This window comes from Balaenoptera physalus, assembly GCF_965194825.1.
Source record: "Balaenoptera physalus genome assembly, chromosome: 20".
In the NCBI taxonomy this organism is placed as follows: domain Eukaryota; kingdom Metazoa; phylum Chordata; class Mammalia; order Artiodactyla; family Balaenopteridae; genus Balaenoptera; species Balaenoptera physalus.
In genome coordinates, this window is record NC_138901.1 from 13,941,383 (window position 1) to 13,968,518 (window position 27,136).

The following is a 27,136-nucleotide window of genomic DNA, read 5'->3' on the forward strand; positions in this document are numbered from 1 at the left end:
GTCTCTAGCATGCAATAGGCAGCACAGGTAATTGTTGAACTGAGTGTATGAGTCAAAAAAAAATCTCTAGATTCTTTTCACCCTTAGTTCTGCCCTGTCCAGTATGGCAGCCACTAGCCACGTGGGGCTATTTAAATTTAAATTAAGTAAAATTCAAACTTCAGTTCTTCATTGACACTAGCTACATTTCCAGTGCCCAGTAGCCATGTGTGATGTAGAACATTTGGGTCACTTCATATCATCACAGAAAGTTCTCTTGGGCTGACCGTGTTACTGTCGTCAGTCTGCTTCTGCTAAACTGTGAGAATTTACCTAGCATCCCTTTTCCTCTAGCCTTTTATTTGCTCTGAATCCTGCACGGCCTGGGTAGCCCCAGCACTCGGCTGTGGTTCGTCTCTGTTAAGCCTGTCAGCCCAGCGTTATTTGTGGATGTGATGGTGTTGAATTTCTGCAGTGAGACTTGGGCTCATCTTTGCGATGATGGCATCATTTGTTGTTCTCTGGGGTAGGTGAAGAGGTAGTCAGCTAACCTTAAGTTTTAGAAAATCTGCCATGGTCCTGAGAAAATTAAGCTAAGTCGTAGATGCAGGACAAAAGGGAAAGAAGAATTAAAATTCAGAGACTTTTAGGTGAGAAATTTAGTTTGATAACTCAGGGAATTCCTATATTGTAAAAGTTGGTATGTGAACTGAATTGTCACATACTGGTGTGTTGTTTCAGTTGTCTGAGTTCTCCTATATAAAACCTCTTTCTCAGGAGTCTCTGGACAAATGATTTAATTACTTCAATAGTTTTCAAGGAAAAGACATCACTTTTCGAGTGGAATTCTTTTGTTACTTAACCGATGTTAAATTGCAATTATGGAACCTCAGAAGATTTGCTAAGAAAGCTCATGCTTACACTCTTCTCTACTCATGGATGTGTTCTAGAATTCACACACTTGGGAGACTGCATGGCCAAGTGATTCATACTGAATGACAGTGTTCAGTAGGTGCAATTTCTACATTTTGCTGCTGTGGCTTCCTGCTTGATTTCAGGATGTTAACATTGCCTCCTTTGAGGTCTGTTTACAGTGTATTCTATTTATGGAACTTAAAAAGCATTTCAGAAACGCACATATTAATCTGTGTGGAATTTCTCTTCTTGTTCTTTTTCCTTCTAATGCTTGCATAGCTATATTGAGACTTGTCTGAGGAAATAGTCCAGCATTTAAAGTAGCTAATAAAATTTTAGCCCTTCCTATCAGTGCAGTTTTCCCTGTTTTTCTAGACATCAAAATTATTTCACACAGGCCTTGCAGTCTTAGTAAATTACCCTTTTCTCCAACTTATGACCATAATCTGCTTTCACAGTGTTATGCAAATAATTAAAAAAATAAAAAGTGATTTTACTGTAATTTCAGATACATATTTGAACTTTTTAGTTTGAATTATCTGGGTGAAATGCCTCAAATTTCTGATTCTCTGTAAACTTGGAAGATTGCCTTTATCCAGATATATTATTATCCTTAATTGCCTAAATAGCTTGAGTTATAAAATCTCCCTGCATTTCAGGAGAAACCTAACAATGGGAGCTTGTTTATGGCAGGGGACACAAACTCAAATGCTGCAGGGTCCAAGTAAATTAAAGATGTGAAGTGGCCTTTTTTTTTCTTTATTAATATAAAACTGCATTTGCTGTTAAAGTTTAGTTGCCTTGAAAAACTAACCCTATTGGAATTTTAGTCCCTTTTTGCTTTTACAGACAGTGCTGTTCTAAATGTGCTAGAGATGTATCTTTAGTCGCCCAGCCTGGTGTTTCTATAAGGTAGATTCCTAAGGGTAGGATTGTTGGGTTACATTTAATAGGCTGAACCAGGTTATACTCTCATTACTGTTGTTCTTAGACCTTCCCTAATCTGTGTTTATGTGGCCTTTAAATTGACTTTTTCTGGGACTTACTGAAGTTTACTCAGACCTTTAGCAGGTGTTTTTGGATATAGACTAGGCCCAAAATCCTTTCCTCATCAATTTATTGGTAAATACACTTATTTATAATATGAAAGCCTGAGGTTTAGCTCCTAAACTGGGGGGCAGATGTCTCTTTTCAGAGTTTTCTGGCCAAGTGGGAATGGAATTTTTTTTATTGCTTCTTAGCTTGAATTTGACCTTAGAGACGTCATTCCTCTGTGGGCCTTATTAGTTTACTCACCTATAAAGTGTAGATTGGACTAGGTGATCTAATGGGCAAGGGATTTGCAGACTTTCTCTTAAAGTGCTGTATAGTAAATATTTTAGTCTTTTTGGGCCACACTGTCTCTGCTGCAACTACTCAACTCGGCCATTGTAACATGATAGCAGCTGGAGACAATAAGTAGACAAATGAACATGGCTGTGTTTGAATAAAACTTTATTTGTAAAAACGGTCTGTGGCTGGCCATAGTTTGCCAACCTCTTTCTGAGCTCTTGACATTCATTAATCTGTGATTTGGATAACTAGGTTAGGGAAAAAGCTTTGAATTTTTAAAATAACACTTTTGAAAGTCTAGTAAGAACTTCAAATTTTATTTTTGCTTTTTCTCTTTATCAGGGAAGAAATATAGAAAATTTAGAAAACTCAGGAGATAACATTAATATTTTGGTCACTCTCCTTTGATAACCAGCTTTGTGTGAGTGTGTGTGTATTCATATGAGGAGTACTTACATGTGTAGAAACGTACATATTTTTTATAAAATTGGATAATGCATAATTGGTTTTATAAATCTTTTCCCTTATACCATGAAATCTTACTGTATCTTTAAATAATTTGTCTATGAAAATGTCTGCTCTCATGGAGCTTCTGGTGGAGAGCTCATGGATTTTAAAAGTTAATTTTGTATGTAGCCACCTCTTTTCTAATTGTTTTTAATAGCTTATTTTTTGATTGGGTTGGAATTTCTAGGAATAACATTTCATCATCTTCAAACATGAATCATATACATCCATCTGCTTTTCTTATATTTATACCTCCTTTTTGTTTCTTTTCAAATTGCATTGTCTACCACCTCTAAAGCAATGTTAAATACTAGTTGAAATGAGAAGCATCTTAGTGTACTTTCTAAATTTAATGGGACTGATGCTAATATTTCACTGTTAATTGTTATGCTGACCATTGATTTTTTTATTTTGTTTTGTTTTTTGCTATCCTAATAAGCATAAAGGGGTATTTCATTTTGGTTTGGAATTTAAGTGCTTTGTTGCCTATGTGATGTGCATGTATTTTCTCCTGGTCTGTGGCTTGTGTTTCACTCTCTCATTTTTTTTTTTTAATAAATTTATTTATTTATTTATTTATTTTTGGCTGTGTTGGGTCTTCGTTTCTGTGCAAGGGCTTTCTCCAGTTGCGGCAAGCGGGGGCCACTCTTCATCGCAGTGCACGGGCCTCTCACTGTCGCGGCCTCTCCCGTTGCGGAGCACAGGCTCCAGACGCGCAGGCTCAGTAGTTGTGGCTCACGGGCCTAGCCGCTCCGCGGCATGTGGGATCCTCCCTGACCGGGGCACGAACCCGCGTCCCCCGCATTGGCAGGCAGACTCCTAACCACTGCGCCACCAGGGAAGCCCTTCACTCTCTTAACTATCTAATCCATGAGCACATTCTGTCTCTCCATTAATTCAAGTCTTTGATCTCTTTCATCAGTGTTTTATTGTTTTTGGCATACTGGTCTTCTACATATTATTACATTTGTACCTAAGTATTTCATGATTTTTGGTGCTATTACAATTAGTACTTATTTTTTAAATTTGAATTTGTATTTCCAGTTATTTATTGTTATAATAGAAATACAATTGATTTTTGTGTATTGATCTTTGTGACCTTGTTAAACTCAACTGTCAGTCTAGTAGTTTGTTTTTTTTTTTTTGTAGATTTCTTGGGTTTTTCTACATAGGTAATCATGTTGCCTGGCAAATAGAGATGATTTTATGTCTTCCTTTTCCAAGATAGATTTTCTTTTTCTTATTGAAGTATAATTGATTTACAATATTGTGTTAGTTTCAGGTGTACAGCAGAGTGATTCAGTTTTATTTAATTCTTTTTTTCGATTCTTTTCCATTATATTTTATTATAAGATATTGAATATAGTTCCCTCTGCTATACAGTAAATCTTTGTTGTTTATCTGTTTTATGTAAAGGTAGTGTGTATCTGTTAATCCCATACTCCCAATTTATCCCTGCCCCCCCTTCCCCTTTGGTAACCATAAGTTTGTTTTCTATGTCTGTGAGTCTGTTTCTGTTTTGTAAATAAGTTCATTTTTACTATTTTTTTAGATTCCACATATAAGTGATATCATATAATATTTGTCTTTCTCTGTCTGACTTAACTTCACTTAATATGATTATCTCTAGGTTCATCCATGTTGCTGCAAATGGCATTGTTTCGTTGTGGTTTTATGGCTGAATAATATTCCATTGTGTATATATACATCTTCTTTATGCATTCCTCTGTTGATGGACACTTAGGTTGCTTCCATGTCTTGGCTATCATAAAAATTGGTTTCTAATTTAACTTCATATGTCAGAGAACATACTGGGTATGACTAAATGTTTAAAAAATGAAGTCATTTGAGATTTGTTTTATGACCCAAAGCATTGTCTGTTTAGGTGAATATTCCACGTGTACTAGAAAGGAAGAGTCTGCTGCTGTTGGGTAGAGTTTTCCATAAATGTGATTAACTGTTGTTGGTAGTGTTGTTAAAGTCTTCTGTATCCTTGCAGATTTTCCATCTACTTGTTCTGTTGATTACTAAGAGAGGAGTGTTGAAATCTACAACTACTGTTATAGATTTGTTCTCTGTCTCCTTGCAGTACTGTATGTTTATGCTTCATATATTTTGTGGCTCTGTTATTAGGTTCATAAACATTTATGGTTGTTGGTCTTTTGATTATTTGACCCCTTTATCATTATGAAATGACCTTCTTTACTCTGGTAATATTCTTTGCTTAAAATTTACTGTTTGATATTAATATAACCAGTTCAGCTTCTTTCTTTTTGAATAGTGTTAGCAGGGTGTATCTCTTTCCACCCTTTTACTTTTAGTCTGTACTATGTCATATTTATATATATATATATATATATATATATATATATGTGGTTTTTTTTTTGCTGTGCTGCGTGGCATGCGGGATCTTACCCCAACCAGGGATCGAACCCGTGCCTCCTGCAGTGGGAGCGCAGAGTCTTAACCACTGGACCTCCACGGAAGTCCCTACTATGTCATATTTTTTTTTTAAATTAATTTATTTATTTGGTTGCACCGGGTCTTATTTATTTATTTATTTTTATATTTATTTTTGGCTGTGTTGGGTCTTCGTTTCTGTGCGAGGGCTTTCTTCAGTTGCGGCAAGCGGGGGCCACTCTTCATCGCGGTGCGCGGGCCTCTTCACTATCGCGGCCTCTCTTGTTGCGGAGCACAGGCTCCAGACGCGCAGGCTCAGTAGCTGTGGCTCATGGGCCCAGTTGCTCCGCAGCATGTGGGATCTTCCCAGACCAGGGCTCGAACCCGCGTCCCTTGCATTAGCAGGCAGATTCTCAACCACTGCGCCACCAGGGAAGCCCTATGTCATATTTTAAAGGGGTTCCCTGTTCTGTTTTTTTAAAAAGCCAGTCTTCTGACAGTGAATTTAGACTATTTACATTTAATTTTTTTCTTTTTTTTCTTTTTTGGCTGTGCCTCAAGGCTTGGCTTGCAGGATCAGTTCCCTGACCAGTGATTGAATCCGTGCCCTTGGTAGTAAAGCATGGAGTCCTAACCACTGGACTGCCAGGAAATTCCCATCTTTTCTTTTCTCTTTTTTTTTTTTTGTTCCTCTGTTTCCCTTTCCTGCCTGCTTTTGGATTAGTTGAACATTGCCCTATTTTAATTTAGTAGCTTTTTGGTTATGTCTGTGCTATTTTTTTAGTGGTTCCTCTAGGAATTGCAAAATACTTATCTACTTAAAGTTAGCATTTTATCCCTTTAAGTAAAATTTGTGTCACAACCATAGAGGTTCCCTTATCCTAGCCCCCTCCCCAATGCTATAAGTGTCATATATATCTACAGTTGTTCCTCTGTATCTGTGGGGGATTGATTCCCAGGACCCTGTGGATACCAGAATCTCTGGATGTCAGATCCCTTGTGTAAAGTGGCACCGTACAGTCGGCCCTCTGTATCAGACTCTACATACATTAAAGCTCCACTAGATGATGTTACAATTTTTGCTCTCAACCACTGTACATATTTTAAAGTGCTTAAGAGTTGAAACAACCTTTTTTGTTTGTTTTTTAATTTATTGTTCTTCCTTTATTCCTGAAAGTCCAGTTTTCACTCTGGTATCATTTCTGTTTCTTTTACCGTTTTTACCATTTTTTTTTTTGTTTTTGTTCTTTCATAATTGAGATTTTATTGGCTGTTTTGAGGCTCAGTACACAGACATTTCAATTTGTACACAATTCTTTTTTTTTTTTTCACAATTCTTAACATACATACCCAAACTCTAAAAAATCATGTAGTTGTGATTCTTTTCTGAACAGTTATTCCAGTGACTTTCCAGCTTAAAATTTGGAGGCAAATTTTCCTTGACAGGATATCAAGTGCCTGTATCTTCAAATATTGATATGCTGTTACATTGTTAAGTCCCACTAATTCACAATTTAATATCACATACACTACATACTAAAATTGTCAGTCCTCTACAGCACATTAACAAAGTTACTAGAAGAACTGGACTACCACGACCAAAGATGTTACAGAGTGCACAAAATTCTGACCAGGAGAGCCAAGATCAAGGAGTGAGTGGTTTGCTTTAGGAAACTCTGTTAGTTTTCCTTCATCTGAAATGTTTTTATTTTGCCTGAACTGTGGAAGAGTATTTTTGAAGGATATAGAATGCTGGGTTGATATTTCTCTAAGCACTTTAAAGATGTCCCATTCTCTGCAGTTATTTGAATTATTGTTCTCTCATATGTAATGTTGTTTTTTCTCTTGCTGCTTTGTAGATTTTTCTTTAGCTATATGTTCTGGAATTCCTCCCATACTCTGGCTTGCAGGGGCCCCTTTTCTTGATCTACTGGCTAGAAAGATGTGAGTTTCTTGTAGATTCTGTAGTTGGAGCCTCCCTTGAGGCAGGGGCCATGAGAGGGGAAAAAAAAGTAAAATAACCACAAAACAGGGGATTTCCCTCCTGCTCTTCAGCTCACAGGGGACCCTTTCCTCAGTCCTCTGCCTGAAAGACAGGGTTTCTCTGAGTTTTTTCTGTTCATGGTTTTTGCCATAGATTCACTGTGAGCTTGTTCTATTCCAGGAGAGAAAATAGGGAAACAGACCTCTGCTTGTTGTTTGTTGTTGCTTCTTCTAGTTTCGACTCCCCTACCTGGTCCTTGGGCTTTTGCTTTTTTTTTCCCCCCCATAATCCTTTGGTGGTTGCTTTTTCTGTATTTTGTCCAGAGTTTTCAGTTGCAGTTTAGTGGAGCCATTAGCTCCAGTGAGCTTACTCCATCTTGGCTTTGGACCACATTCTTCTTGTGAGCTGCATAGTGTTCCCTTGTGTGGAAGTACAATGTTATAGTTTTTTGTTTTAGCCAGTTCCTTACTGGTGGACATTTAAGTTATTTACAGCTTTGGCACTGTTGCAAACAGTGCCAAAATGAATGTACGTGTGAGTTATGTTATATGGTAAATTCTTAGAAAGGGGATTGATAGATTAAAAGGTAGGTATTATTCTGTAATTTTTCATAGATATTTACACATAGTATGCTTTTGGATTTTATTTGCTATTTTTAACTTTATTTTAATAACTGTGATTGGCCCATCATTTCTTTTGTGGAGGGGGGGTACATGTCTTTTGTTATTAGGTTTTGGTGTCACTGTTATCCTGGTTTTTTTAAGAGGACTTTTAAAATCTTTTCTTCTTTTTCTGTCCTCTGGAATGTTTTGAAAACCATCCTGGCTGGGTGCTGTTTTAGGGGTAAGAGCTCGCTGACATCTTCTTCAGTTTCTCCCATAATTATTGGTTTGTTTTCTGTTTTTTGATTTAGTTTTGGTGTTTAGTAATTCTCTGACAGTCATCCTTTCACTCAGGATTTAGACTTTATTAGCATTCTTTTAATAGCTTCTGTACCTGTGGCAAGTTCCCCTTTATCATCACCAATTCTATTTATTGTGCTTGGTCCCACCTTTTCTTGATTAGGTTAGTTCTAGTTGGGCCCTGTAGATTGCCTGTCTGTCCTCTTTACTCTTCTACCTCCTCCTTGTGGACATTTGAATTTGTGACCTGCATTCATGTTAGCTATTTAGAGCTGTTAAGGTTAAAAAGAAGTGTCTTAAAGTCTCCTGCTACTATTCTGTTTCTGTCCAGTTCTTCTTGGATTTCATATAGTTTTGCCTTATATTGTTTGATGCCAGTTTATTTGGTTTATTAATTCATGCAGCAACTAATTCAGGCATCTGCCATGTACCAGGAAGTGTAATAAGTACTAGGCCTGAGATGCCAAACAAAAATTGTCCTGGGCTTCCCTGGTGGCGCGGTGGTTAAGAATCTGCCTGCCAATGCAAGGGACACAGGTTCGAGCCCTGGCCCGGGAAGATCCCATATGCCGCTGAGCAGCTAAGCCCGTGTGCCACAACTACTGAGCCTGAGCTCTAGAGCCCACAAGCCACAACTACTGAGCCCACGTGCCACAACTACTGAAGCCGACTCACCTACAGCCCGTGCTCCCCAGCAAGAGAAGCCACGACAATAAGAAGCCCGCGCACCACAACAAAGAGTAGCCCCCGCTCACCGCAACTAGAGAAAGCCCGCACACAGCAACGAAGACCCAACGCAGCCAATAAACAAACAAACAAACAAACAAATAAAAAATTGTCCTGGCCATTGTGGAAGTTGCAGTCCAGTGGAGGCATATGTTAATTGAATGAAACTGTAAGAGTTTTAAGTGTGATAAAATACTATGAGGGAAAAGACCTGAATGAATGAGGAGCTGACCACTTCACAGAGTGGGAGGGAGTATTCTAGGTAGAGAGAACAGCTGTGGGGAGGCAGCGAGCTTTGCATGATCCAGGAGGCCATTGTGGCTGAGGCAGAAAGGAGAGGGCGAGGCTGAGTTCGGAGCAGTAGGCAGGGCGCACCTCACAGAGGGCCTTGTAGGTCTCAGGAAGGAGTTTGGATTTTAATCCAGGTATGGTGGAGACTCACTGAAAGGCTTAAAGTTGGGGACTGGCACAATCATATTTACTTTTTATTAAGTTGTTCGTAACTGTTATATCTTCATTGTAGACTGCATCCTTTATCGTTACAAAATCTTTGTTCCATTTAGGGATTTAAAAATTTTTGCTTTAAATTAAACTTTTGTAACTCCTTTTTATTTCCATTTCCTACAAAGTGAAGTGTACCTGGCACATCCTGTTGAAAATAGCTAGTAGGCAGTTGGAAATAATGTCTCTGGAGTTCTGAAGCGGGGTCTGGGTAGAGAAATGCATTTAGAAGTCATTGATGTTTGGGTGGTAATTGAGTCCACTGATAACTGGGGGAAAGCAGGAGAATCTGCTGAGGACTAAACTTTCGGGAATTTGCACGTGTAAGAGAGGTGTTTGGCAGAGGGACAGCTGGTCAGGGAAATTGAGTCCTGGGTGGCATAGGAAATTCAAGAAGGGTGTTGTGGCCAAATATGTCAGATGTTTTCAAAGAGAGGCTAGGTAAAACAGGTGAAATGTTACAGCACTTTCTGTCCTAGGTATCAGTTGTTGTTCACAAGTTTGCAGTTAATTTAATAATCTTATTTAATCTTACTCTGTATTTAGGCTATAACATGATATGTCCTGTTAGCTATATATATTGAAAAAATTGAAACAAATAATTGAAACAATTAGAAGTAAGGAACTTTAGAACAGATTTTCTGAACTTTTTGCTTTTACTTTACATAATTTCAAATATGCAGAAAAGCTGAAAGAATAGTACAATGAACACCCAGTATACCCTTCTCTTGGATTCACCAATTTTTGTTTTTTATAAATTTATAAATTTATTTATTTATTTATTTATTTATTTATGGCTGCGTTGGTCTTTGTTGCTGTGCGTGGGCTTTCTCTAGTCGGGCGAGCGGGGGCTACTCTTCCTTGTGTGCACGGGCTTCTCACTGTGGTGGCTTCTCTTGTTGCAGAGCACAGGCTCTAGGTGCGGGGGCTTCAGTAGTTGTGGCTCGCGGGCTGTAGAGCGCAGGCTCAGTGGTTGTGGCGCACGGACTTAGTTGCTCCGTGGCATGTGGGATCTTCCCGGGCCAGGGCTCGAACCCTTGTCCCCTGGATTGGCAGGCGGATTCTTAACCACTGTGCCATCAGGGAAGTCCCAGATTCACCAATTTTTTTTTTTTTTTAATTTTTTAAACGTCTTTATTGAAGTATAATTGCCAGATCCACCAATTTTTAAAAACATTTTTGCCATATTTGGTTTCTCAGTCTTTTAAAATTTTCTTTTTGCTGAACCACTGAATAGTAAGTTGCAGACATAATAGCACTTCACCTCTAAATACTTCAGCATACTCAAGACATTTAATTTAACCTGGATATATTACATTTATATTACATTTCAAATGTAATATTACATTTCAAATTTCCCCAATTGCCCTCTATTGCTGTTTTGTTTCTTTATCCAAGATTCAGTCAAGGGTCATGTATTGCTTTTAGTTGACATCTCTTTTGTTCCTTTAATCTAGAGCTCTTCTGTCACTTTTGGAGAGGGAAGGGTTCTTTTGTGACAGTGACATTTTTTCATTGGCCAGGCCAATTGTCTTTAGAATGTCTCACTGTTTGGGTTTATCTGATTGTTTCCGATAGAAACGCACACTATATAGAGAGTTACAGGGTCTAGAAGTATGAAAACACTGTAAATATTCTTCTTAGAATTAATACAATAAAAATGTATGAGCCAAACTGAAAAATCTACTGTGGCGTCTGGATTTTAATCTTGGCGTGACCTCACCCCTGGACTTCTAGTTTTGCTTCTGGGTATCATTTGTTGAACACATTTTTTTTTTTTTTTTTTTTTTTGGTTATTACAATAAAACATGGTCTGTGCTCTCAGGGAGTTAACAAATGAGCTTGGGGCACATGAGTAATTGCCTGTAATATAAATGCACTCACACTATAATGGAGAGCTGTACAAAGTGTCAGAGAAGCACAGTGCCTGGAGGCACAGGAGAGGACAGAAGAGGCGACATTTGATCAGGGCCTTGGAAAAGCTCTAGGATTTCTTGCAGCTTCAGCAAATTAAGGCAATATCTGCTTAAAATGTATAGAGAAGTTTTTAAATTAAAAAAGGGAGAAATTAACAAATACAGATTGTGCCCCACGGTGCATATTTTAAAAACCGAGGCATGTAGAAAAGGACCCCAAGCGACAGTTAACACTTGGTGAGTATTGTTGACCAGTTCTTCCAGAGCGCAGAGAAAAGAGCATCCCTGTAGACCCTATTCAGTAGACTTCTACTGTAGAGTTCAAAGGAGTGGAAAGTTTTGCTTTAGCAACTGTCAGGTCGTTCAAATAATGTACGTAGTAGCATAATTCTTCTATTAAGGTAATAATCTGTCACATGGGCCAGAATCCTTGTTTAGTCAAGAAACTCTCTCCCTTGGGCTTCCCTGGTGGCACAGTGGTTAAGAATCCGCCTGCCAATGCAGAGAACACGGGTTTGAGCCCTGGTCCGGGAAGATCCCACGTGCCGCGGAGCAACTAAGCCCGTGCGCCATAACTACTGAGCATGCACTCTAGAGCCCTCGAGCCACAACTGCTGAGCCCACGTGCCACAACTACTGAAGCCCTCACGCCTAGAGCCCGTGCTCCACAACAAGAGAAGCCACTGCAATGAGAAGCCTGTGCGCCGCAGTGAAGAGTAGCCCCCACTCGCCTCAACTAGAGAAGGCCTGCGTGAAGCAACGAAGACCCAATGCGGCCAAAAATAAAATAAATAAAATAAATACATTAAAAAAAAGAAACTCTTTCCCTTAACCTTGACTATGTTGGAAATTCACTGACAAATTCTTGCTCTTTGGTTCCCCTACCCGCTCCCCACCCCCATGCAGACCACCTTCCATCCGTAGCATTTTCTTCTTGTAGGCTTATTAATGTCTTTGATTAGGCTTCAGCTTCCTTTCACACCTGTCCTATTCTAATCATACCTTCTTAGGCAGCCTCTTGATTCTCTTGTTTGAGTTTCCAAAAAAGCCCCACTTTCTGCTTGGTAGCGGGAATATCCAATTTCGGTAAAGCCGCAATTTTCACACTTGGCTGCACATCAGAATTATCTGGGGAGAAAGATAAAAATACAGATTACTGAGCTTCACCTGGGGTTCTGTAAATTTGAATTGCATTTTGATACTCTACTTTTAACAGTTTACCATGTGATTTTGCTGCACTTCTAGTTTTAGGATGGATAGTTTTCAAGGCAGCATGTCAAACTTTAATGTGTGCATGAATCACCTGAAGATTTTGAGAAACTGCAAATCCTAATTTAGTAAGCCTAAGATTCTGACTTTATTTCAAGCCTCATAGATAATGCCAATCACATTTTGAGTGGCAAGCTTTGAAGGTAACTGGAATTAGTGAATTTCATCTGATGTGTATTAATTTTTACTCAACTGAATCTCAGAGGGATAACCTTTTTGAGTTCCAGGGCAGTGGTTCTCAAACTGTGGACCTCAGACCAGCAGAGTTAGTATCGCATGGGAATTGTTAGAAATGCAAATTGAGACTCTTTCCTAGTCCTTTGAATCAGAAGCTGTTTTAATTAGAATCAGCTCTCCAGGTGATTCTGATGCGCAAAATTTGAAGACCACTGTTCTAGGACTTCTCACTGTAGTCCTCTATTTATTTACATAGTGAGGAGTAAAAACACATTTCTAAGATCTGCAAATAATGTAAAGACATCATTTTCTTGTGTAATTGCATAGGCTAGAGTTTGAAACTACTGATTCTTTCAGCAAAGTGATTCAATTTTACATATATATATTCTTTTTCATATTCTTTTCCATTATGGTTTATCATAGGCTATTGAATATAGTCGCCTGTGCTATGCAGTAGGACCTTGTTGTTTATCCATCCTATATATAATAGTTTGCATCTGCTAATCCCATACTCCCAATCCTTCCCTCCTCCACCCCACCCCCGCCCCCCGCTTGGCAACCACAAGTCTGTTCTCTATGTCTGTGAGTCGGTTTCTGTTTCATAGATATGTTCATTTGTGTCATATTTTAGATTCCACATGTAAGTGATATCGTATGGTATTTGTCTTTCTCTCTTTTTTTTTTCCCCTTAAAATGTATTTATTTATTTATTTTTGGCTGTGTTGGGTCTTTGTTGCTGCGCACGGGCTTTCTCTAGTTGCGGCAAATGGGGCAACTTTTCGTTGCGGTGTGTAGGCTTCTCATTGCAGGGGCTTCTCGTTGCGGAGCAAGGCCTCTAGGCGCACGAGCTTCAGTAGTTGTGGCATGTGGGCTCAGTAGTTGTGGCTCACGGGCTCTAGAGCGCAGGCTTAGTAGTTGTGGCGCACGGGCTTAGTTGCTCCGCAGCACGTGGGATCTTCCCGGACCAGGGCTCGAACCCATGTCCCCTGCATTGGCAGGCAGATTCTTAACCACTGCACCACCAGGGAAGCCCTGTCTTTCTCTTTCTGATTTACTTCACTTAGTATGATAATCTCTAGGTCCATCCATGTTGCTGCAAATGGCATTATTCTTTTTTATGGCTGAGTAATATTCCAGTGTGTGTGTGTGTGTGTGTGTGTGTGTGTGTGTGTGTGTGTGTGTGTGTGTGTGTGTGTGTGTGTGTGTGTATTGCATCTTCTCTATCCATTCACCTGTCGATGGATGGACATTTAGGTTGCTTCCGTGCCTTGGCTATTGTAAATAGTGCTGCTATGAACATAGGGGTGCATGTGTCTTTTTGAATTATAGTTTTGTCTGGGTATATGCCCAGGAGTAGGATTGCTGAATCATATTGCAACTCTATTTTTAGTTTTTTGAGGAACCTCAATACTGTTTTCCATAGTGGCTGCACCAATTTACATTCTCACCGACAGTGTAGGAGGGTTCCCTTTTCTCCACACCCTCTCCAGCACTTATTTGTAGACTTTTTAATGATGGCCATTCTGACCAGTATGAGGTGGTACCTCACTGTAGTTTTGATTTGCATTACTCTAATAATTAGTGATGATGAGCATCTTTTTGTGTGACTACTAAACTCCTGATTCTTTCAGTAAGTATTTATTGAAGTATTCACAGCAGCAAAAATACACAGACAAAACTCCCTGCCCTTAAGGAGATTACATTCTAGTGGTGATGTTAACTACTAGTTCATATATATATTATATATATACATCCATTCATCCATAAGCAATAGATAAAACTGTTTCACATGGTTTCAAATTGTTTATCCTTTAGTAGCAATTTTTTTTTGGTAGCAATTTTATTTGTTTCATGGTGTTTTTATGATTGATCCATGCCGACATATGTAGCCCTTGACTGCTCTATAGAATTTTATCAAGTGGGGAATTCCCTGGCAGTCCACTGGTTAGGACTCCGTGCTTTCACTGCCGAGGGCCCGGGTTTGATCCCTGGTCAGGGAGCTAGGATCCCGCAAGCCAAGCAGCATGGCCCAAAAAAAAGGATTCTATCAAATGAATGTTCTACAATTTAATCGTTCCCCCCGTTGATGTACATTTTTGTTGTTTCCAACTTGATTGACTGCTTGCTTTTATACGCAATGTTCAGTGTTCTGCATATGTATAAGGAGAGTTTCTCTAGAGAAGTGTTTTTCTTTTTCTTTATTTTTTTGGGAGGGTGGGTTGGGGTGTGGCTTGTGGGATCTTAGTTCCCTGACCAGGGATCAAACCTGGGCCCTCGGCAGTGAAAGCGCAGAGTCCTAACCACTGGACTGCCGGGGAATTCCTGAGAAGTGTTTTTCAAACTGTGGGCTGCAACCAGCATAATTTAAAAGCAGAAAGAGAATGGAATAGAAAGTATTGGAATGGGATGGAAGAGAAGATATTAGTATAAGAGTAGTGCTTTGTAGAACTTTAGTTTTGGGGTAGGTGTGTACTAGATTTAAATGTAAAATGTATTTCTTACTTTGGGTCATGGGCAAAAAATTTTCAAACCGCCCTTTCAGGGTTGTGTGCACAACCTTAACTTGACTGTTACTGAATTGCTCTCCAAAGTGGTGATGCCACTTTACAGTCCCGAGTGTGGTATACCGGTGTCTCTGTTGTTCTCCGTTCTTCCCAAAAGTTTGTTTGGATGGACTTTAAAACTTTTGTCCATTGATGAGTATGAAACAGTATCTCATTGTGGTTTTAATTTGCCTTTTCCTGATGGCTAGTGAGGTTGATGTTAATCCCTTTTTTTTTTAATACAGGAAAATTAATATACTTTATCTGCTAGATACTAGATCAGTGTTGAAAATGGTAATGAGTGTAATCCTCAGTGGTATATTATAAATACATTTCCCTGAATAGTTTAAATAACCTGACTTGCTAATACTAATGATTGACAGTTGAGGGGCTTAAGTGGTTTAATTTTATGAGTTTTCTCTTTATACACGGTGATCTGTGCTCAGTTCTGTAAACCCAAATCTTTGAATTTGGCATAATGACCTTATGTTTGTATTCATACAAGGCCATCAGTAGCCATTACCAGCAGCATCACTTTATTGATTTAAATATTAATATTTTTATATATTTGTATAGATATCTGCCCAATATTTTTCTTTAAAATATTATAATAAAAATATATGCATGTGGTATTTAAGAATATAAAAGGATAAAAAAATTAGTCTTTCTTTCTTTTTTTTCTTCCATTTCTCCTCCCCAGGAACAACTACTTTAAAAAGATTCATATATGACCTCTTCGATGTATACACTTTATTATTGTTCTCTTTTCTTTTTTTGTTTCTAATTTTGTTTCCCAAATGACATCCTAGTCATTGTTCTGTAGCTGGCTTTTTCCTCTACTTAATAATATGTCTTAAAGATTTCTTATTTCAGCACATGAATTTTACCTTATTCCCGCATGCGTGCTGCAACTAAAAGATCCCCTGTGCCGCAACTAAGACCTGGCGCAGCGTAAATAAATAAATTTTAAAAAAATTGAATCGATCTAAACTCCCAATAATGCTTCAGAATGAACTGACCAGTATTTAATGTTAACTTGTAAAAGTGCTCACATTTTTCAGTATGTATGTAGTTGTAGTTTGAATAGATGCTATTTTGTGGTTTCCAGCTAGATGATAGAATGTAGAATTTATGAACCTTTTTTTGCCTTTCTTCCTTTTACCTCTAAAACTAATAGAAGGCTAACAGACTTTAGCTTAATATAAAGCTAAATGAACTGTTAAATATTAGAATAATACATGTTTATCCAAAATCTTTCAGAATCTGTGAAAGCTGATATTTTAAAATTAGATATCAAATTAAATTAGACTACTTCTGTTACTGTCTGAGTTAATTTACTACAAAAGAGTACTATCAACAGTCTTTTTTTTTTTAAACATTAACTGCTCTCATTGATAGTCTTTAAATAGCAATTTACTGAGTTTCTCATTATAAAAGGCTTGTATACAGTGTTAGATACTGTTTTAATCAGTACTCTTATTTGCAAGCAACAGAAAACCAACATGTTCACTTAAGCAAAAGGGGAGTGGTTTTTGGTTTGTGTGACTGGGAAATTTGTTTTTTTTTAAATAAATTTATTTATTTATTTATTATCTGCATTGGGTCTTCGTTGCTGTGCGTGGACTTTCTCTAGTTGCGGCGAGCGTGGGCTACTCTTCGTGGTGGTGCGTGGGCTTCTTACTGTGGTGGCTTCTCATGTTGCAGAACCCGGGCTCTAGGTGCGCGGGCTTCAGTAGTTGTGGCACGCGGGCTCTCGACTGCAGGCTCAGTAGTTGTGGCATACAGGCCCAGTTGCTCTGCAGCATGTGGGATCTTCCTGGACCAGGGCTTGAACCCTGCATTGGCAGGCGGATTCTTAACCATTGCTCCACCAGGGAAGTCCTGACTGGGAAATTTGAATGACAGGTTCTGTCAGTACTCGTGAGTTATCAATACTTATCTCCCATTTCTGCTTCTGTCTCTTGTCCTTATTCCCTTCTTCCACAAGGGAGGTAAAGGTGGGTTAGCCACATACAGCCTCTGGCCACCTTCATGGAAAGAACGAGCTTCAGAGCACTTCTCACTCAGCATCTGAATATAAAATCCCAGGCAAGACTCTCACTGGCCTGCCTTGCCAGTGATCAAGAGATGGAATACTGTGTTTGGGGGCCCCATCAGAATCACATGGTGTAGGGGAAGGGTAATTCTCTAAAGGGAATGATGCTAGCAAATGCTTCCAATAAAACAAACGTGCCAGATCTTTCTTTGGCATAAGAGGTGGGTGTTCAGCTATGGAGGTGGAATGGATACCATGAATAGGTAAATTGTAGGGTAACAAATGATTCAGAGAAGGCTATGAGAATTCAGAAGTGTTTGGGGGAGTTCGAATAGTCTTTTGGAGGAAATGGTACCAGAGTTAAATCTTAGGGTGGTGGTGTTATGTTCCACACCAGTTGGTTTCTTTCTTCATAAGGTCACTTTTATTCATCTTTTTCTTCATTCCCACAGCCAGACTCTGAATCCAGGTCTTTATCTTCTGGGTAATTTCAGAAGATGCCCTGTGTCTGGTCTGTTCCCCCTGTCCTATTCATTGTATACACTGAAGCCAGAGAAGTCTTTCTGGAACATTCTTCTCATGTCCCTGCCCTGCTCAAAAAGTCTTCATTACTTCATTCAAAGCCATCAACCTACATTACTGCCAGAATAAAGTGCTGTACAAATGCCTAAACCTAACATTTAAGGATCCGTGTTCTGATCCTAGAACTACTTTTCCAGCCTTAACTTCTGTAATCCTTTACTTGGACTCTGTTTGACAGCATTTTGCATAAACAGCTGAGAGGAACACAGGGACTGTTTCTATAAGCAGGTTTGTCTCAGTTGGTGACTTGTGTTTCTTCTCTTGCATTTGAGGGTATTCTTCTAGGTTCAGTCTTCCCTTTAATCCTTTTCTGCTTTCTCTCATTTGTGCTTATGCAGATGAGGCCCAAATAACTTCCAGAAGACAGTGAAATGGACTGGATTACCATCGTGATGCTTATTACTAGCATGGTGATTCTGTGATTTAATTGAATCTGTGAAAACTGCATCTTTGTAGTAGATGGGTATTTGCTGAGATGGAGGAGGTTTCTTTCTTACTATGTAGGCTCACCAGCAAAGTCTGGCCCAGAGTGATCCCTTGGACTTTTTTCTGCAGAAACTAATGGATATAATCTTATTTGGAAAATCTTTCCAGTGAATGAATATGAGGGGGTACATTGTATAAAATAAAAGATCTTGACCTTTTATATTCTATAGCATACTTTCTTTTCCTGGTGCCCTGTACCCTTTTAGTTTGTACACGATGAGAGTTAACTAGATGTGAGGAGGGTGCAGGAATGGGGAAGGGAGGAGGCAGTTAAGAGGTGACCAGCAACCCAAAACCATAGTTAATAAATCTTAGTTAATAAAACAATTGCACAAAAATAAATTTAATGTTAATCTCATAAAAAGTCTGCTATTTAAAAGTACATTTCCTATTCTGTAAATATCATTGGAAAGTGTAATAATAGTAATGCAGGCATGGGCATGGCAATTCTGGAGAAACTTGTTTCTTTCCATAAGTTTCTTATTAAAATACCTCATAGACTTGTTCAGAGGATTAAATGAGATCTGCTTGCTTGTTATGAACTAAGCTCTCAAATGCTATATATTTATACATTTACATAAATATATATTCCTGGACTGTACATTTCATAAATTGGTGAACAGGCACGCCTCCTGTTGCTTAATTTACGGCTAAAAATTATAATCTGTTGTCTGTTTCCTAAGTGAGCCCCGCCCCCACCCTTTTCTCCCAGTATTGGAACCCTGCTTCCTTACTCCTTCTTCCTTTCTGTCTCAGCCCTAACCTTGTGCTTCACTGTGGAACTCCCCATTACATGGCTCTCAGGAAGAACTGGCCAAGGAAAGGGTGTGCTGCACCAGAGAACTTCCTGTCTGATTGCTGAGAGGCATTTCTTAGTGCAGCTGGCACCATGTGAGATCTGTTACACGTGTTCTCGTCCTTGGAGATGTCTTTTTCTCATTTATGTTCTTGTCAGATCTTTCACAAATTCACTGTTACTTTTTATCATGGTTACCTGTAAACCAGTTAACCCCTCTAGGTAATTGAGAACTGATTATAATTGTAATTTTTTTTTTTACTTCTACTTTGGGATATAATGGGAAAACTTTAAATTTAGATTTTCTATAGACTTAAAGATTAGAGCTAAATCATTGCTTCTTGGTATTATTTTAACTTGACAGTTATTAGAAAAATAGAAGTATGCTTATCTCTTTTTGGGGGTATATGTCCAAATAGGAAAAACCAGAAAATCCTTAGTTTGTAGAAATGATGTATTGATTTGTAATTATACCATTTCTTTATTTACAGGTAGGCGAAAACCAAGAGTACATCGGCCTCGTTCTCCAATATTGGAAGAAAAAGACATCCCACCCCTTGAATTTCCCAAGTCCTCTGAGGATTTAATGGTGCCTAACGAGCATATAATGAATGTTATTGCCATTTATGAGGTACTGCGGAACTTTGGTACAGTTTTAAGGTTATCTCCTTTTCGCTTTGAGGACTTTTGTGCAGCTCTGGTGAGTCAAGAGCAGTGCACACTTATGGCGGAGATGCACGTTGTGCTTTTGAAAGCAGTTTTGCGTGAAGAAGACACTTCCAATACTACCTTTGGACCTGCCGATCTGAAAGATAGCGTGAATTCCACGCTGTATTTCATCGATGGCATGACGTGGCCAGAGGTGCTGCGGGTGTACTGTGAGAGTGACAAGGAGTACCATCATGTTCTTCCTTACCAAGAAGCAGAGGACTATCCTTATGGACCAGTAGAGAACAAAATCAAAGTTCTGCAGTTCTTAGTCGATCAGTTTCTTACCACAAACATTGCTCGTGAGGAGTTGATGTCTGAAGGGGTGATCCAGTACGATGACCACTGTAGGGTTTGTCACAAACTCGGGGATTTGCTTTGCTGTGAGACCTGCTCAGCAGTGTACCATTTGGAATGTGTGAAGCCGCCTCTCGAGGAGGTGCCAGAGGATGAGTGGCAGTGTGAAGTCTGTGTAGCACATAAGGTTCCTGGTGTGACTGACTGCGTTGCTGAAATCCAAAAAAACAAACCATATATTCGACATGAACCTATTGGATATGACAGAAGTCGGAGGAAATACTGGTTCTTAAACCGAAGACTCATAATGTGAGTAAATCTGGTCTTAAATTTTTGTATGTATTTAAAATTAAGCCAACTTCCTTCATGATTGTTGTAGAGCTGTGCTGCTGATGTGATGTAAACCTTGGTGATTTAATAATGAGTTGTATAGTTTAATAATTTCTAACTTGAAAGAATATGTACATTAAAACAGTTTTTTTTTTTTTTTTAAATTTTATAGCTACTTTTATTTTTTATTTATTTATTTATTTTTGGCTGTGCTGGGTCTTCGGTTCGCGCGAGGGCTTTCTCCAGCTGCGGCAAGCGGGGGCCACTCTTCATTGTGGTGCGTGGGCCTCTCACCATCGCGGCCCCTCCCGTTGCGGGGCACAGGCTCCAGACGCGCAGGCTCAGCAGTTGTGGCCCACGGGCCCAGCTGCTCCACGGCACGTGGGATCCTCCCAGACCAGGGCTCAAACCCGCGTCCCCTGCACTAGCAGGCAGACTCCCAACCACTGCGCCACCAGGGAAGCCCCTAAAACAGTTTTTAAAATTGTAAGGAAAGAAGAGTGTATGAAAAAAAGCAAAATACACACCATTGTACTCAATGCCTAGGATGGAAAACAGAACGTCACTTACTAGGTGGGATGCCACATGCCATTGTGGGCCCTTCCCCTGTTAGATTCCCTGCAGCCCACCATGAGGTAATCTGCATCCTAACTTTGGTGTCAGGATTTTCTTGCTTCTCTTTTTAGTTTTACTATATTTGTACATAAAATGGAGCAGCAAGAACAAAGAAACGGTCTAAGGAAAGATCAGTGCCGCCATGATTGGTTGCAGCCTCCCAGGAGAAGTTAAACCCAACAGACTCCTGGTCATAGTCTGGCTTGTGCTTTCCTGAGGGTTTTCAAGAGATTCTTCCAGGCAGGACAGTGGGAAGGGCGGGAGGAAGCCTGGGAAAGTGAGGGTGCTTGGCAGGATTGTAGTGTGGACTTGGTTTTGGGCATCCTGTAGAAGTATGGTCAGAGGGAGTGGGTTACTTTGTATTTTCAGCTTCTAAAGCTTTTCTTTTTAAAATATTTTATTTATTTATTCATTCATTCATTTGTTTATTTATTTATTTTCTTTTGGCTGTGCTGTGTGGCATGTGGGATCTTAGTTCCCCGACTAGGGATCGAACCTGTACACCCTGCAGTGGAAGCGCGGTGTCTTGACCACTGGACCGCCAGGGAAGTCCTCAGCTTCTAAAGTTTTCAAAGCCTTCTTCGAGCTCTCAGAATTAGGTCAAATCAGAAAATTTGTGGTGGGATGAAATGAAAGAGCAGGCATGGAGAGGAGAGAAAGAACTTCATCAGCACATGGTCAGGCCAAGCCAGGTACAGAGAAGTATCTTAGCCAGGCCCACCCTTAGTTTTTAAAGATGGTACAGAATAAACAGCGAATTTCAGAATTTTGTACAGTTGTCTTCTTGTAGTGTTGCTGTGGAGAAATCTGAATCCATTCATTGATTCTTTGTATATAACCACTTTGGACTTACCTGGAAACTTGTCGAATCTTCTCTTTGCCTTCAGTGTTTTCTGCAGTTTTAGAGTGATAGGGCCTTGTGTGGTGGGCACTTGCAATCTGACAGTTGAGTCAGTTCTGAGAACTTCCTTTGAGGACTTCCTCCTCTCCTTTTGCCTGTTGTATTTATCTTGAACTATTACTTTATTGAATGTTGGGCTTCCTATTTTGGTCTTCTGATTTTATCTTTTCGCTCCAGTTTTCCTCTTTGTCTTTGTCCTCTTTGGAATGCGCGCGCGCGCGTGTGTGTGTGTGTGTGTGTGTGTGTGTGTGTGTGTGTGTGTGTGTTCAATTTTTCTAGAAGATTTCCTTATCTTGGTCTTCAAGCCCTACTATTTATTTTTTCTATCTATCACATTTTTATTTTCTAAGAGCTCTTTTGTTCTTAAAATCATCCTCCTTTTTAAAAAATAAAATCTTAGTTTTTTGTTTTCTGGAAATAATAATTTCTCTTACTTTCGAGGATGTTATTGATAGTTTTTCATGTGTTTTTTCCCACTGTGAATGGTCTCTGTTTCTTCCAGGCTGCTTCTTCCTGCTGTTTGTATTGGTCTGTCTCTTCCATCCTCAGATGTCTATTAATCCTTAATTTTCTGCTCCTGATTAACACTGCGGGATTATACAGCTGATTGGAAGTTCTGAGCAAGTGTGTGGGCCATATCAATTTTGAGCTTAATCGTTGAGTGATTTTCTTAATCTTTTTTCTTGGTGATCCCTGATGTCACTCACTATCTTTAGTCCTTCCTTCTGAGCTGGTCAGGTGGCCCAGAGAGGCCTTTTCTGGTGTTCTGCTTGGAGCATGAGGGTTTGGCTGGCTGGGTGGTGGAGGCGGGCTGCATTTACCATGCACACCGCATTTACTGTGTACATAGCCACTCAGTACCTTGGTTTTCTGTACAATACCTTTGTTCACACCTGCACCTGGTGTCCCCTGGTCCGGAGAACCTCACTTTTACCTCCTGTGGAGACTAAACCTTTAGTGGCTTTAAGTGGATAGATAAGTGGCCTTGGGATCTGCTCCTAAAACAGCTTTCAAGCACTTCTCTGCTGTCGATACTCCCCTCCTCATTTTGGTGATTGTTGGTTCTCAGCTCCACCCTTTATGTTTCGGATTGGGCTTTCTTGGCTCTGTTAAAGTCGGTTATCACTTGTCCATTTGCTTTCCTGCTTCCAAAAATTTTTTTGTTGTCTCTCTTATTTTCTCTAATCTTGTAAGTTTAGATCTTTAAAAATATTTCTTTAGTGGTTTTAAGAGGGTTTCAAGAGGGAGCAAACTGAGATGTGTGGATTCAGTCTACTACCTTAATCCAGAAACTGATATGAGAAACAGTATATGAAGTTTTAAAAGTTTTAAATATACAAAGTATATTTTGTATGTTTTGGTTTGGATCAGTTATTTTAAAATTTTGTATAAGTTTTTTTTTTTTTTTTTTGCCCCCGTATCTCCCAAACATCTGGTTGTGGTGTTTATTGTGCCATCTTTCTCATATCATGCTGTGGAGATGGTAGAATGGAAACTTGTGTTGGTGAGGTCATTACAAATGGAAAGATAACTGTAACCACATTTTGGTTTGAAGTTTAATGCAGTCTTTCATTCTATGTGAAAAGTCAGTGAGACTGCCTTTCAGGGAGCCTGGTGCTTGTACTCTCTAGATGTTCAGCACAGCAGTTAACAGACCCTATCCACTCAGTCTCATGTGCCTTTCCGGAAGGGCTCAGAGTCATCAGGATTGCTGTGAACAAATCAGGAAGTAAATGAAATTTATTCTGTACTCCTGTTCTCCCATTCTTATGTTCCCTTCCCTGTCCTGCCTTTCCTCACCCTTTTTGGATGTTCATTCTCACTGCCTCTCACTTCCTTCCCTGTGCTGCCGTTTCGGGCCCCAGACATGCCAAAGGTGCTTTGTCCACATATAGGTAGGCCTTGACATCTGTAATGTAAGGCTTATCACACAATAATCAATGGTGTAGGCCTTGGTGTTAGGGACCTATAGGTGGAACTAGTTGCTGATGGGTTAGTAATAACAATAGCCAACATCAACATTTATTGAGCACTTAATATATGCTGTACAGTTTGTTTGTTTGTTTTTTGCTTTTTACATATTATATTTACGTAGAAAAAAAAAGTTAAAATTTCAACAGCTTTTTTTTTTTTTTCAAACAAAATGTACATCCCCAGCCAGGAAAATGGGTAAATCTAGAGAGATCCTCAAGGAGTTTATTAAACTGTCAACTTGCCCTACAGACAGTAACAGATTTAATTTATCATTGGATTGAAAAGTTCATTTTTATTTTTATATAACCTAAATAGTAAATTTGCCTTTTCTCTGAAAATTTTATACACAATTTTCTAACCTTCAAAAATGACAATAAAAAATCAAATTGTGTGTATAAATTTTTATTTTAGTATATAAGAAACTTTTTCTTTCTTTTTGACATTTACAGTTTCCCAATATATATCTTAAATTTGTATGTTTACTTTTTCTTTTTTTTTGTCTTTATCCAGGTCATTTATTACTAGACAGTTGTCATACAGAGTGGTTAAATATTAAAGCTCTGAAACTAGCCCTGGTTTGCATTCCTGGCCTTGTTAATTACAAGTTCTGTGTCATATTAAAGCACCTACAACTCTTCTAAGCCTGGTTTTTTTCACCTATAAAATGAGAATTGTCATTGCTTCATGAATTGTGAATGCTTGTATGTTTATTTATTTATTTATTTATTTATTTATTTATTTATTTACTTTTGGCTGCGTTGGGTCTTTGTTGCTGAGAGCGGGCTTCCTCTAGTTGCGGGGAGCGGGGACTACTCTTTGTTGCGGTGCGCAGGCTTCTCATTGTGGTGGCTTCTCTTGTTGCGGAGCACAGGCTCTAGGCGCGTGGGCCTCAGCAGCTGCGGCAGGTGGGCTCAGCAGCTGTGGCTCGTGGGCTCCAGAGCGCAGGCTCAGCAGTTGTGGCACACAGGCCCAGTTGCTCCGCGGCACGTGGGATCCTCCCGGACCAGGGCTCGAGCCCGTGTCCCCTGCACTGGCAAGCGGATTCCCAACCACTGCGCCACCAGGGAAGCCCCTGTATGTTTACTTTAGTAATCAAGACACTATTTGTGAAGTATACCTAGTATTTTTATTATTCTGTTATTTACTTTAACAGCTTTATTGAGCTGGGTTTTTTTTGTTTTTTTGTTTTTGGCCGCGCTGTGCTGCTTGCGGGATCTAAGTTCCCCGACCAGGGATCGAACATGTGCCCCCTGCAGTGGAAGCACAGGGTCCTAACCAGTGGACCACCAGCGAATTCCCTGAGCTGTTTATTAATTTATGTATTATAAAATTCTATTGTTGTAGATGTACAATTCTATAATTTTAGTAAATTAACACTGAAAGTCCCACATCCCAGGAAACATTTTCTTCTGAGACAAATCCAAGTGGTTGGTTACTCCACATTTCAGTCATTCTGAAAGTGGTCTCATATCTTTTTACAGTTAATCTTACTCCCATTCTCAGCCTTAGAAAATCACTCTGTTGTTTGTATAAATTTGCCTTTTCTAAACATTTCATATAAAAAGAAACATATAATAATATTATTTTGTATCTCAGTTCTTTCACTTAGAATAATGTGTGCCTTACAGTTTTCTAATAAGCATTTTATTTATACATTTTTTTCATTAACCCTCACAACAACCCAATAATGTGGGTACTATTTTTGTACATTTTATAGATGAAGAACTAAACTCAGAGAAGTTAAATTACTTGCTCTAGGACTTGCCCAAGACTCTATGGCTATTAGGAAGTAGGACCTAGAATTTTTTTTCAGGACCTATTTATAAGAATATTTTCTTTTCTTGTTTCTTCTTTTCTTTTTTTTTGACCACACCATGCAGCTTGCAGGATCTTAGTTCCCTGGCCAGGGATTGAATCCGGGCCATGGCAGTGAAAGCGTGGAGTCCTAAACACTGGACCGCCAGGGAACTCCCAAGAATATTTTCAATAACTAATTTTATACTGTAGTCTAGTTTCCAAGCCATCATCTTGAGAAGTCTGCAATTTGCCTTGTTTTAGCTGTTAAAAGCAATGCTTATAACTGGGGGGAGAAAGATAGTATAATGGTTTTGGCTCTATTGGGACTGGGTTTTTCTGAGATCTTATAAATTTGAAACACAGGCATTTTTAGAAAATATGATGTAAATTAAGTGGTGTTTCAAAAAAGTTCTGTTTCTTGATAATTCAATATCAGTATATAAAACAACACTCAGACAAGTAGAAGAGAAGACCCTTTGAATGTGGTTAAATAGGTGCAAAGCTTTAAAATTACAGGAGTGAAGGGACTTAAGAAGGTACCCATGCATGGATCTGTGGTACATTACCAATGAAATGAAATAATCCACTTTTCTAAATTGAACAGATTCTTTAAATTACATGTTTGGCAGGGAAACTATTCACTTACATTTATTTGCTTTAAAAGTTTTAGTCGTAATCTCTCAAACTGCCTTTCTTATTGCATAATAAAGTACACAGAATTTAATGAAGATCTCAGATGAACAAGTATGATACTTTTTTTCATGTGTTGTGACATTTTGACTATTTTCTTTGTAAAAAGTCAGATACAAAGGTTTTTTAAATTTTTTAAAATATTTATTTATTTATTTGGTTGCGCTGGGTCTTAGTTGTGGCTCACCAGCTCCTTAGTTGCAGTATGTGGGCTCCTTATTTGTGGTATGTGAACTCTTAGTTGCAGCATGCATGTGGGATCTAGTTCCCTGACCAGGGATCGAACCCAGGCCCCCTGCATTCGGAGCACCACCAGGAAAGTCCCTAAATATCATTGTTAATAATAGTTGTTCCTTGTGAATAATTTGAGTAAATGTGAAAGATTTCACATCATTTTAAAATTTAGATCAAAACAATTTCCATTTAAGCGCCCCCTTGTGGTAGATGATATGTGGACTCCTGATGAAAGTTTTGAAACCATGTAAATTGCTCAGCTTATGTTATGTGGAGATCTGGTATATGTTTTCCCTGGAAGTCCAGAAGCTTAAAATGATAAATCAGTAGACTTATTGCCCAAGGGGGTTATGTCTAAAACAAAGTCTGGGGCAGTGAGCACTTTTTAATTGTAATGCTAATAGTTTATAGAAACTATTTTTCTCTTATTGCTTTTATTTGTTTAATACTCATTTAAAAATATGTTATTTGAGTAGGTTAGGGAATAAAAGAAAAGTTCTTACACATCAGTTTATAGTCTACCTGAGGAACCAAGATGCT

General features: G+C 39.0%; 1 protein-coding gene across 18 annotated transcripts in view; it reads left to right on the forward strand.

Moving 5' to 3' along the window:
• Nucleotides 1-27,136, forward strand: part of BPTF (bromodomain PHD finger transcription factor) — a 140,000-nt gene that overhangs the window by 14,910 nt on the left and 97,954 nt on the right. For all 18 annotated transcript variants that reach the window (XM_082441978.1, XM_082441970.1, XM_082441984.1 and 15 more), the window contains exon 2: nucleotides 19,542-20,364. In XM_082441978.1, the coding sequence (XP_082298104.1) occupies nucleotides 19,542-20,364 (823 nt within the window). The remainder of the gene's footprint in view (nucleotides 1-19,541; nucleotides 20,365-27,136) is intronic.